The 13,317-nt window shown below is 38.5% G+C and overlaps 1 protein-coding gene across 2 annotated transcripts in view; it reads left to right on the top strand.

Annotated features, from left to right (window-relative positions):
- N4BP2 (NEDD4 binding protein 2) overlaps window positions 1-10,496 on the top strand; it is a 33,690-nt gene extending 23,194 nt beyond the window's left edge. The window contains exons 15-19 of one of the 2 annotated variants that reach the window (XM_031061310.1): window positions 863-1,001; window positions 1,104-1,289; window positions 3,519-3,687; window positions 5,489-5,612; window positions 6,377-10,496. In XM_031061310.1, coding sequence (XP_030917170.1) covers window positions 863-1,001; window positions 1,104-1,289; window positions 3,519-3,687; window positions 5,489-5,612; window positions 6,377-6,422 — 664 coding nt within the window. In that variant the 3' untranslated portion in view covers window positions 6,423-10,496. The remainder of the gene's footprint in view (window positions 1-862; window positions 1,002-1,103; window positions 1,290-3,518; window positions 3,688-5,488; window positions 5,613-6,376) is intronic. The other variant, XM_031061357.1, reaches the window with a different exon arrangement.
- Window positions 10,497-13,317: the final 2,821 nt, after the last annotated feature.

The following is a 13,317-nucleotide window of genomic DNA, read 5'->3' on the forward strand; positions in this document are numbered from 1 at the left end:
ACATTCTCTTTCTCCCTTCTGCATTATGTTTCTGGGATATATGTCTTCCTTCTTAAATCCAAGTTTCTGTGAAGTGAACTTTTTTTTTCAAGAGAAACATCTTTTTTCATCCTTGGCCATTTGAATGTCTGTCTCTACATATGGGTTTGCATACCTACTTGTCAGTCATGCTGCGTGTCCAGGTTGTTATAAAAATCTTTCCTGCTTAAAATATATCCTTCATCCATTTTTATAATTCAAACATTTCACCATCTCATTTTTCACATTCAAAATTGTCCTCATAGTGTTGCCTTTCCCCAAATCTGTCTTTACTTTTAATCAGTCTGTTCTTGTTAGCTTACTAAAGAGCAAGAATAAAGAAGAAAACCGGCTTATTAGAAAGCTGTTGGCAACTAATGTCTTAATTAAATTTGATAACAAAGTTTGACTAAAAATACAAGGATCTTCCCTCATTAGGGTTTCAGAAAACTGAGCTAGTTTTAAATTAGTTTGAACTATCTAACCCTGACCAGAGAAGATTTAAGATGAACTATCTTACGCAGCCCAAAGAGCAGCGTTTATTAATATCTCTTTGATTAAGGTAGGATGCAATTTATTTCAGTTATGTAATTTTCCTTTTAATGTTCAAGTGCCCCTCAGTTATGTTTCAGTTGACCAAGAATGCATGTGTGTTGATGCCAGTAATGCCCTACAAGGAGTTTGCAAGCCTTTCTTTAATAAGCTGGAATATTCCATTCCAGTGTTTATTTTCATTGTAATCCAGTTCTGTAACAATATCGATGTTTGTTATAATGAATTTAGATAACTATAGCAGCTATTAATATATATTTGTAAAGTCACACACTTTATTTATCCTTTACAGCTACTCTTTAGAGCAAACTGAACAGTTTCTGAACTGTGTTCTGGAGGCAGATCCTGTACAAACAGTTATAGCTCAAGAAACTGCTCAGCAAAATGAAATTGTTTCTTCCTACAGTGCTGCAAAGAACCGTGACAAGAAGGTATTTATATTTTTTTAACCATAGTTACAAACATAGCCAAAACGATGCAAATGAAAATGCCCTAAAATGCACCTGTAACTTCAACAATATGAATTCCTACAGGCAAAAAAAAGTAAGGAAGAGGATGATCCTTTATGTGAAATGTTTCAAGACTTTGAGTATCCACAATATGATGATTTAAGAGCAGAAGCTTTTTGTCACCAGCAAAAGAGACAGGAATGTTTGAAAAAGGCTGGAGAGGCCTATCGCATGGGTATGAAGCCTGTGGCGGCATTTTATGCACATCAGGTAAACAAAAACATTGTGCTTTTTGTCTGAACTTAGTGAGGTATTTAAACCCTGAGTTGGAAGTGATAAGGAAAACATCATGCCTGCTAGAGCTGATGAATTTGGTCACTGTTCCCTCTGTATTATATTGACAATCACAAGTAAATTTGCTTCCACTAGTAATGATACTGGCACAGGAAGCTAATCTAACCAAATCTGGTGTGAGACCTCATGAAAGGTGCTATCTAGTGCTTAGTCACACATGCTCCTTTGTCTTAGATCTCTTTCACATCCTTGTAAACACCAAGATTTGTGTCCAAGTGATCTGGCTAGGTTCACTGGAGTGTGACATGGACTGCAACAAACATAATTTTTTTGAATCCTCTGTATATGTTGGTGCTGAACTGTTCTTAGACACATCTTCTGTACTTTATAGGAGTCAGACAGGTGTTAAGATGTCATCTTTTGCCACAGAATCTTGTTTGCTTCATCCTCCATAAATCTTGGGCAAGATTGCTGCCTGCTGTCTTCGCTTCTTCATTCTGACTATCTTTATGGCTACAGTCTGTCTTGGGTTGGGATAAATGAGGTGTGTATGTCATGCTTTTCATGATACATCTGGTTATGGACTGTAGATCTGCTGCTGATCAGTCTTGCATGCTCTGGCCTTGGAGCACAAGCTCTTTGGTCTTGATTCAGGCACATTTCTTAGTATGCACCAGTTTGAGTACTGCTGATCAGTGCTGTTGATCCTATTCTTGCTTTTAAGTCTCATCTCTTCTTGTAATCAAAGTTCCTCAACATTGGCTTCTTAGTGCCTTCACAGGCACTAAGCATGTCCCTTGACATCATGCTTAAAAAATGTGTTACAGGTATCTTCAAAGGCTGTAGTTTTCCCCTGATCTAATAGTATATAAAAATTCAGCAAGAATTCACAGTATAGAAGCATTTAATTCTAAACTTTGAATTGTATTATGACAGAACAAAAATGTAATAATAAATCACTTGAATTTGCTTATTCAAAAACCTTTCATGCAAGTGCTGTAACTCTAAATGTTTAGGTCATTACTGTGCATGTAGGAAGTACAGATTATCAATTTTTATAATGAACTTTTTATGGTTTTTATGTGTTTTATCCTATTTCATATATTCTTGAAGTTTTGAGACAAAGATGTGCAGGATTTTAAATAGAAATGTAATTTCAAGTCCTTACTTTGGTTCTTATCCATAAGAACAAATACAATCTATTGTAAATCTATTGAAATTTATTTATTATATACTTTCCTTTAGGTAATAAAAAGGCAAACTAATCTATCTTTGTTAATAAAAAATACTTTATTCTTGGTGGCCTTTGTCTTGGGAATCCTTTGCAAGTGGGTTACAGAGCTGCTGTCTTGGGTCTGACACTAACACACTTCAGGTGATCCATTTTAAGAAAGTGTAAGACAGGTTTTCACTTTTGTTCTCTTGAGCCTTTGTCAGTCCAATACCTGGAGTTCCTTCCATTCTTTTTTAGACTGTGCCTACAGATCTTCAAGGACATAATTTGATGCTTTGACCTCTCAGATACTACCATTGCAAGGTTCGTGGCAAGGAGTTGGTACTTGTTCACTCTGTAGTAAGGTGACTAACTGTACTGCTCCTTGCCCTCATTCCAGAAGAGACTTACTGACCTTGTCAGTCATAAAATATGTCAAAAAGTACTGGGAGAGATGATAGATAGTACTACTATTATTATTATTACAATTATAATTATTTACCCCTGGCTTGTCTGAAATTTTGGGAATGCATTTGGAAGAATTAACCTCAAATACAACAGTCAGCAGGCTTTTCCTAACCTGTTGGGGAGTTTCTCTGACACTGTTTCATCATAATTTTAGCAAAATACTCGCAGGAAATAACAAATCTATTGTTAGGAAAATAAATTTGCAGCTCATTATGGAGTGTAACTTGTTAGCTCATGTACAGACCTTATGATTTTGTGCCTTTTCTGCCTTTTTTTTCCTCTTTGTAAGGCTTTTGTTATTATGTCTTCTTTGTGCCAGCTTTGTGTAGTTTCTCACAAACAGAAATCTTCTTGTGAGCAGGTCTCACTGAGCATCGTGCAGAAGTTCTGCTAGAATTATAAATTTTACTAGTTCAAAGTTGAACTAAAAGCACCCTGCCAGTGCTGTCATTTTGAAACCACTGAGCAGTGTGGAGCTAGAATTATTTCTTGGTGTGTAATAGTCGCTGTGCTTATGAATAAAGGGTCGCCTTCATGAGCAGAAGATGAAAGAAGCTAACCATGCTGCTGCTGTGCAAATCTTTGAGAGAGTAAATACTTCCTTGCTGCCTATGAATGTGTTGGATTTGCATGGTCTCCATGTGGATGAAGCTGTGAATCAATTGTCCAGAGTACTCCAGGAAAAAAGTGAAGGTAGGGTTTAGGTAATAATTCTTACCCCTAAAAATTTTTCTCATGATGAGAAGAAATCATGATACATGGCAATATTAGAGGGAATGAATGTGCTTTAATAACATGTATGTTAAAAACAACTAGGCTTTGTGTTGTCTGTTTTCAAAGTACCCCAGTGGAATTGTTTTTCTTTAACATGACAATGATTTTTGTTGCTTTCTGTCTCGCCTCCCTCCCCCTGCTTCTTTGTAATCTTCTTCCTTGTGTTTTATCCCTTTTTATTACTATTATTGAATACTTGGTCTGTCCTTCATGACATTTTTTACTGAGATGATGATGCAACCATATGTGTCCCCATTGCATTGCTTTGTCACAACTATGTTGCTTTTATAATCGCAAAAGAAAAATTACTGTGTTGTAATTGTAACAACAGTGATGATATTGTCTTCAACTTCTACATGAAAGTGTGAGATTTGAGCTACCTTTCAGAAACTTATATCAGTTTGTTGGCAGCATCGCTTGAGATCAGAATGCTGCTGCTTCCAGAAATGTCATTTTATGCAGTTTTGCTTGAGAGCTCATTTTTTCTCGTAGTGGAGAGTTCAAGTACTTCATGAGTGTCCATGCTGTAAAAAGATCAATTTTCTGCATTACCAGTTTACCCTCTAAATTTAAGCACACTGGGAATGCTTCTGTAACAAATATTTCTTACGCAAGGTACTGCCACACAAACCGGATTTTTTGAAGCAGCTACTCCACAGAGTATAAATAAAAGTGTTCAGTGGGGCTTTAGATATCTCTTGTCTTTCAATATGCACTAGAGATAATTAAATTCCATTATCTGGTGCAACTCCTGCAATGACATTTGTGCAATTTAAACTGTAACCTAATGCTTTTTAGAACTAAATTTCCAGAACTGTACTTAAATCAGCAATGCTGAAATCGATAGTAGGGGCTCTCTGTTCCGTCTATTTACCTAAGTCTGAAAAAAAAAAGTTAATTTCACTGTATGTACATGGGAAAAGGATCAATACTGGGAACTTCCTTTTGCTGCCAGAATTAACAGTAAATAAATATAAAACCTAGATAAAGTTACTGTGTGGGGGAGAGTAGTTGAAAAAACACATCATGTGAACTGATAATTCCAAACTGGCAAATCTAGTTGTGAGAATCCAGTTTAATTTTTTTTCCTCTTTTTCAAACTCTTCATCAATTTAGGTTGCTGTTATTTCTGGGAAGAGAGCGATTTCTTTTGTTATCATGGCTAAGTGCCCTAATAAAACTCATGGAATGTGTTGATCTGTTGAATTCCATGCTCCAGCATAGCAGAAGATAGTCGAAATAATGTGGCATAAGTGTCAAAAGCTGGATTTATATTTTCTTTCTTCTTAATTTCTTTATTCAATAAAATGTTAATTCTTTATTCACATTAATTTAAGATAAAATATGAAACAATACAGAAGCACCACTTAAAAATTCAGTGAATGGCACCTACCTCTTTTAATTTTGTAATTTAAATTTATATCACAGAATGTAAATTCCAGTTGAATATTAGATGACAGAAACAGTAAAGCTTTTATGAAACTGGAGGGATTTTGTGATGATTACAATATGCATTTTGCAAGCAATCTAGATTTCAAAAGTTTGACTTTTTCAAAATGGGAGAAAATTGCTATTTGTATCTAAAATATGCATATCATCATGGGAAAACAAAGCTCCAAATGAGTAGTGAGAGTTTTCAGAGGAATGCATGGAAGGCTTACACCGCATGCCAAGTCTCTGCTGAGGAGAAATTTAACTGTTGCAATTCCTGCTGTTGCAGAGTACCAGCAGAGTGGTGGTAAACCATATCTCAGTGTTATCACGGGAAGAGGAAGCCATAGTCAGGGAGGAGTTGCTCGCATCAGACCAGCAGCTATCCGATACCTCACAAGCCACAACTTCAGGTGAGTTTAGATTTTTGTTACTGATAAATTTTTTTTCTTGAACCACATTTAAATAACTGAAAATTGAAGTTTAGTTTTAGAATGCTGTTAAACTACTGCACAGATTAGGGCAGGTCTGCTGTTTCAGATTAAATTAACTCAGTTGTTTCACAAATCTGATGCAGTTGTGTAGTACCTGTTAAATGTTAATTCCTTTCCTCTGAGATAGTTTAATTCCATATTTCCATTCAAGATTGCTAGTTTTACTGTGAAAAGTTGTTAATCCTGCTTTTTATTTGTTGCAATACTTGCATTTGTATTCAGTTTATGAGGGATAGCAATTTAGTAAGTCTGGGCTGGCATCAATGTGTTGGCTGATTTTTATATAGAGCAGTGTAGGAAGGTGAGACTCAAAACCAGCAATGACTTCCCATTTCTTTCTTGGCTTCCACAAAATAGAAGGATGAAAATCTGTTTCAAAAGAAGAGGGAATGAAAGGGGAACAGGAATAGAGGAACAGAATTAATATAACCAGGAATACTGGGCAGCTTTTTCTTTGCTCGGATCTTCATCTTAGTTTCTGCTTTTTCCAGGTCTTCATATCTCCAGACACTGAAAAACCCTTCTTCAGTGTCACATCTGCTGATCACATAATGCTGATTTCCTGACTCTCACATGCACATATACTTGACTGAGGACCTTAGCACCTTCCATATGTTTGATGAGAATTGAAGGTGATGGCATTGCATATACATGTTGAAGCTTCTTTTTTTCTTGTTTCATAGGTTCACAGAAATAAAACCAGGCTGCCTGAAAGTCATGCTGAATTGAGGAGTTGTGGAAAGAGGAATATAGAAACTGAGGTGTCAGATGACCGCTGGGTAACAGAAAAAAACCCCATGTTTTGAACAACTGCACTGGTATTTTTCAGTCTGTTTTAAAGGATGATATTTTATTAAACTGGTCTCAATTTACAGCAAGTGGATTTGTCAGTATGTTTCCAATAATTTTTTTCTGTGGAATAGAACTTTTTTGAACCTGAAAAAGGAAGATACTTAAAAGGATTTGAAGTCTCAGAAATGCAGATTAAGAATTTTGCTGAGAAATATATGATGTTTTTAACAGAAGTTAAGGTACAATTTTTAACATAACTATCTTCTTAGCATACCTAATCTGCCTTTTGACCCTTGCACGTCTTGATTGCTGTGGCTTCTGTAATTCTAAAACATATTATCTTATACAAAGTTATTTTGTAATTCAGAACTTTGTGCTAAACCCTTCAGAATAGCAAAGGAGAGGCGGAAACTGAGCAACTACTGGTATTTCAAATCCAGTTACATCTGAGTGCTGAGTATTTCCAGGTTTCTTTAAAAATCTTTTATCGTTTTAGTGGTTATGTTGAGTTGACCATTCTATTATCCTTACTTCACTCAAAACTTCTCCAAATACTGAAGGAGGTTGCATATAAGGCCTGTGCATTAAGGCCAGCTGTGTGTTTGGTAATTTGGCAGATTTAGTGTGATCTCTTAAAGGAAAACCACAATGCTGTTATTCAGTCTCTTTTGGAGATCCACCTACTGGATTAAAATTGTTTCTTTCTTTGTGGCTTTTTAAATTCAGCAAATGCAGTACTGTTTTACTTTACAAGTGTCTAATAATGATGTCTTCATTCTCTGTGTATTGTTTGGTGATTTCCTTTTAGAAAATACGATTATGAGACATTTTAAATGTATTTTAACATCAAAGTGAATACTAACATTGCAGAAGTAATTGCCTAACTGGAAAATCTGGGAGTACAAAAGTTACTCTGATTTTGATGGCATTGCATCAGCATCTAGAAATATCTGTGTAAAACACTAAAACAACATAAAAAGACCCCAAACAAAACCCTTCAAAAGTGAAATATAAATGTCTCTACTTATGCAAGTGTTTCCAGTAAACAATCAGAACACTTTTTTAATAGAAATATCTTGTAGAATACATCACTATTTTTATTTATATCTTTGCCTCCTGAAGGGCATATGAATTTTTGTTGTACGGCTTTTTCAGAACAGGTGTGAGTTGTGTATTAGGAATAATATTAATAGATTAAGGATTAATGTGAGGAATTTTTAAATCTTTAACCACTTTGCAGTAAATTTTATCGAGGAACTACATGCACATAGACTTTGTATATGAATCCATATGTGTGTGCAAGTTCTGCAATTTGCATACATGAGTACTAATAAACAAAGAACTTCTGTGAGAAAAGCTGTCCACAGAAATAGGTTTCACTTGAAAACGTGCCTGTGTAAGTTGCTGACAAGCTGAAAGACATGATGTTTCCTGAATATATCTGTATTTACTCTAATACATACACAGTGACTATGATGCATGGTAGACTTAAAAATGAGTTTGTCATGCTTCAACAGATACAGTAATCTTTTCCTGGTGATTTCAAGTGGAAGAATAGCTTGAGTAATGCTTAATCAAAGGGATTCTTTCTATAATAATAGACTGCCATAATAAGTTTTATATTTTTTGTGGGTACTTAGGTCATCTGAATTATGTCCTTTCTCTGTTTCCTTCTCTCTGCCCTGCTCTGGTAATCAGTGAATGAAATACAAAAGATCTGTGGTCCCCATACAGCACTAACAGAGCTTTTTCTGCCACTGCATGATGTCCTGTGTGAAGTCCACACTCCATCCTCTGTGACAGTGCCTAAAACGGACTGAGATGCTGTTTAGGCACTTGGCCTCAAGACAGCAGTTCAGCTGTACAGAGTTGCAAATGCTAGAATTATCTCAGCAGAATCTTTGTTTTGGACCAAGGGACTTCCTTCTGTTCCTGAACAGGTTTTCCTTAGTGCTGCTGTTTATACCAAATGGAATTGCAGCTCTCTGGGACAGCTCTTTGCAGTACAGTCCCTGTTGGTTGGCCTGGGTGGCTGTTGTGTGTTGAGCTGCTTGGGTGCCCAAGACCTACAGAGATGTGCCTGTAAATAAGGAAGTGCCAACACTTCTGCTTGTTTTGGGAGGCAGCCTGATTCACTCAGCATATTCACACCATTCCTGACATGGACAAAGACAGCTTAGTTTTTAGTTCAAAAGACAAGCAGAAAAAGTTGTCGTCTTGCCCATCTGTTCATCATAATCTAGTTGACAGCTTTACCCTGGAGATGAGAAACACAGCTTTTTGCCTTCTTCTGGCTTAGCAAGTGGATGATAATGATTGCACTTGACTCTCACTTCCCCAGAACATGCTCTGACCAACATGCTCAGGAATATTTTTGAAGTTGCCACTTCCTGAGCCTCTTTCAAAATTACCACTGCACGCAAAAAGTGCAAGCTTAAGGGGACAGAAGATATTAAAGAATTAAAAGTGCATAAACAGTCTCTGGGAGTGGGCTAAGACTTTCAAGAAAGGTACTGTTCCTGGTGAGCTTCAGTGTCCTTTCAGACTATTTTTTCATCCTTTAGTCCTATTTGGATAAATACATTAAAAATGTTCAGGGTAAAATCAGCTCTACCCAGGGCTAGGAGAATTTTTCTTCAGTCTGTCAAAATCAGCAGAGAAATACACAGCTCAAGAGCAGTTTTGAATACTCTTCTCTGTTCCTCTCTTCACTGGCTTTAATTGGGTACAGGTTGAGGTTCATGAACATACTCTGAATGCCCTGCCTGGGGTAGATTGGTCATTCACCTAGCATGTGTTGTTTGACCACCAGCTGAACTTTGATGGAGATGATGGCTAAAAATCATAACACTGGCAAAACCAATCTTGCCTCTATCAGCTTCAGCAGCTCAAAATGAGGCATTGCAGTTCTGACTCAGAGAAAATGTAATGATCCTCTGAAGGATCTCAAGCACTTGCTTAAAAGCTGTGCTGAGCTGGATACAGAATAGGTCTGAAGATCAGTGCACAGAGTAAAAGTAAGTAGAGTTTTATCAGTAAGGATCTCCATGCCTTCAGCTACTTGCCAATATTCCAGAAAAACAACACTGAAGTTCTTGTATTTCTCTGAATGATTTTATAATGTATTCTGGGATGAATTATTTGAAATATAATTATTTCAAAATGGTATTTCAAAGTAGGTTATATTTTAGAAGTTCCAACCATTCTGATGTCTCTTGCAGTGAGAATCCATGAGAAACCTGAGGTATCATGTAAATTCTGTATAATCTTAAAATTAAAATAGCAGTATTGCCACCAGCACTCTGAAATAATGTACAACTGTTTGTGTAGCACTTTCTATTCTATTCTTCAACAGCATGTGATGGTGATGAATGGTAACCTTTAATATGTGACTTTTTGTGTCTTCTTTTACAAAACATTTTAATAGTTATCCCAAGTTTTAATTTAGGGAAATTACCATTTTTTAATATACAAAATTAATACTTGTGCTAACATTGATGAATGATCTTAAAGTAAAAAAAAAAAGGCCAGAGATGCAATGAAGAAAGTTGTCTGAAGTAGTGTGACTGCTGAAAACCATTTCAGTTGATTGTGAAAGTAGTAGGGCAAAAATATTTCAGGATACCTTGACAATACTTAATGACTTTGGCTTTTGCTTTTAATATCATGTGGTACATCCCCCCTCAAAACCCAACCAAAGCCCAACTGTTCATGCTGTTTCAGCTAAATAAACTTTGCAGAGGATTAAATGAGTAGATGTGAATATGCATGTGAAAACACCTAGTATTGCAGCTGCCAATTGTAAAAGCTGTTAGGACCAGTACATTGGAAGATACAAATTTCTATTTTTAAATTAAAACAACAAATGATTTTTTTATTTGTATAAAGTTGTACTTTTGCTGTTAACTATAATTTTGTTTTTTACTGAAATGGTTTTGTAATTTGCATTTAAAATTTCTAATATGAAATGGAATTTACAGAATATAGTTTAATAAAGGATTTTTGTCACAAGTATAGCCTTCTGTCTTTCCTTGGAAAACTATGTTGCAGCTTGTATAAAATTTTTTCAAATAGTAGTCTTGGAGTTCTGCATGAAAGCCACTTGCTTGGCTTCAGGATACCATCTGTAGGGAGATGAAGCAACCATCTGCAGGCATAAAAAGGAACAGATTTGTGGCCTGAATTTCAGTGCTGTGAGTGCGAGCTGAATGCTCAAATTACTGAAAACGAGGGTCATGGTTTCAGATTTTTTTTTGACCTGAAGTAGCTGAAGAGATGCTATTCCAGGCTGACTTACTCATGGGAGAGTGAGAGTAGCAGTGTACACCAAGGGGAGGGGCAATCTGACCAATGCAGCAGCGGGGCTTTGGGGGAGGGAAGTGCTCTGCTGAGACTTCATTTAGCAGGAGCCCGTGGGTCAGGGGCAGTGAGAGGCCAGATCCCGAGGGAGCCCAGCGCTGTACCGTGCTGGATAGGGAGCTAGTAAGCCTGGCTTTTCCCAAGGCTGCCCCGTTCTGGTCAGGTGCAGGTATTGCCCTGTGTATTGTCCTGGAAGTGTGGAATGACACCAAAGTGCTGACTGGAGTCTAACCTATTTTATTAGCTCAGTTTGAGGACAACTTGCTGTGACCCAAGATGACTCCTGCAGAATCATTCCTATGGCTTCACTGCCTTGCATCTTGGTTGACTGCAGGAACAAGTCAGGCTTGTGCATTTCCACAGCAAAGCCCTAACTCATAAGCTGTTCAAGAGAGCAGGGAAAACAGGTTTTGGGAAGATGTGGAAGCTTGGCAGATGCTGGTTTAAATGTGACGTGGCTGATCCTGAGCCATGGTTATTAGACCACAGCATTGGTAAAGGTCTTGTTGGTTGTGTGCTCTTTACTTACAGGACTCCCTGCTCTGGCCGTGTGGCTGAAGGTCCAGCTTGGGCACTAGTCTCTCAAATTGATGTTTTAAAGTGGAGGTACTGCTGCTGGACTTGCCTATCTTGAGGCAGGCTTAACTCCTACTCTTGCTTAAACATTCCTTCCTGACTCACCAGTTTCTGTTTCAGTTCATGCCCTTTGCCCTTTTTTTCCTGAGTGCTGGGATAGTCTTGAGCACCTCTCTGCTTCCAGATGGGAGTTTCTTCTTCCAAAACAACCCTGTGCACTTCTGAGTCTGTCTCCCTATTTAAATGAGAGTAATAGGGTATTGTAGTCTGTCCTTACTTAGGAAAATGATTTGAACTTTAGGACTGAAAACTGTACTGTGGTAAAATAAATATATTGCTTGAGACAAACAGTTTGTCAACTTAAATTATTAAAGCATAATTAAATGTGTCTGGTGGTGGAACGTGTCAGGTAGCCTGACAATAGGTGGTGCCCTTGCCAATGGCATAGAGTGATGGTGGCAGCAGTTCTTGCTGGGCCCCTACCAGAGCAGAGTTGTTTCTCTGTCTGACAGGTGCTAAAGGATGTTATTACACATCACGTGCTGTTCATTGCTTCGTTAGAGGAAAATACTGTATTTGGAGTATTATTTTGGTGAATTTTTTTCCTCTTTACAGATGGGTGGGGTAGAGTTGGTTTTCAAAATATACTTGCTGCTCTGGGCTAGAGATGGGCAAGACAAGTTCATTTTTGTGTACAGGTTTGAAGATGGTAGTTGTCAGGGTTTCTCCATCACCTACCATGGGTTAGTTTTGCAGGTTGGATGCTTGGACAGATCAGTCTGTTTGGAAACCAACATAAAGGCATTGTGCTGTTTGAAGTTCTGTGTCACTGTGGATATTACTGGTGTCACAGTCTTGAATACCATGATAGGGAAGGTCTCCCTTGATGTTGCTTGACTTTGCATCATGGGGCCTGGCTGGGCTAGCAGTGGCTTCTCATTAGTTGCCACTAATTGGTAAGCATGGATCAGTGTTATTTTTGTATTATCTTGAGAAACAGCACTCTCCTTTATAGACATCTGTGGCTACTCATACACACTGGCCAGGAGAGCAAGCAGTGGAAATCCTCTGCCAGAGCCACAAATTTAATCAGTTTGGTCTGTAAATGGAGAAATGGCAGCCCTGTGAAGTTGATGTGTAGGAGCTCTCCATAATAGTGTTTGCTCTATGTCAGCTAACTCACAAGGCATTGCCTTGGATTCCTGTCTCGAAATCAGAGTAAAAGTAGGCTTCTTCACCTATGTGCCCTTCTTGCTTTTCCAGATTATCTCCTTTTACTGTCTTGCAGTGCCATATAGACAGGTTTGAGCATTTATCAGGGTAGCCATGTAAAGTAGCTACTTTGATATGCTGTAGACAGCAGAACAACCTTGGAGGGATGATGCACTCTGGCTGGCAGGGGGCTTCCCTTTGGAGCAGGTCAGGGCACCTATGTCAGGCTTTTGTTCTGAGTCTTCTTTTGGGGTAACATCTCCATGTTTATGGACTAGAAAGGAGAAACTAGCTGGTGAGGCAGAGAGCCTGAGACTGAGCAGAGTAACTATCCCTGCGTCCTTCGAGGCAGGAGCAAGTGGGAAAAGCACATTCAAGACAAAACCAGCTGCTGCCTTCAGATTGCTGTTTCCCAAGGGGAGCCCCAGTGGCCTCTCCCATAGCTGGGGCAAGAGGCCTGGTTTGTTTTCTTTCCTGACGAGACGAATGTAGTCAGCAGCACCGACGGGGCATGGCAAGGCCGCGGGTGTGGGGCTGGGGCTGGAGCAGGCAGTGTGGAGCAGGGATCAGGGTGTCTGCTCCCTCCGTGGGTGCCCTGTGTGCTTGGCGATCCCGCCGGGCCCTGAGCCGGGAGCCGCCCGGAGCCGCCGCTGCCCGGGTGCGGAGCCACCGGCGCCGCCCGGGG

Source organism: Geospiza fortis, unplaced genomic scaffold, assembly GCF_000277835.1.
Source record: "Geospiza fortis unplaced genomic scaffold, GeoFor_1.0 scaffold40, whole genome shotgun sequence".
Lineage (NCBI taxonomy): Eukaryota > Metazoa > Chordata > Aves > Passeriformes > Thraupidae > Geospiza > Geospiza fortis.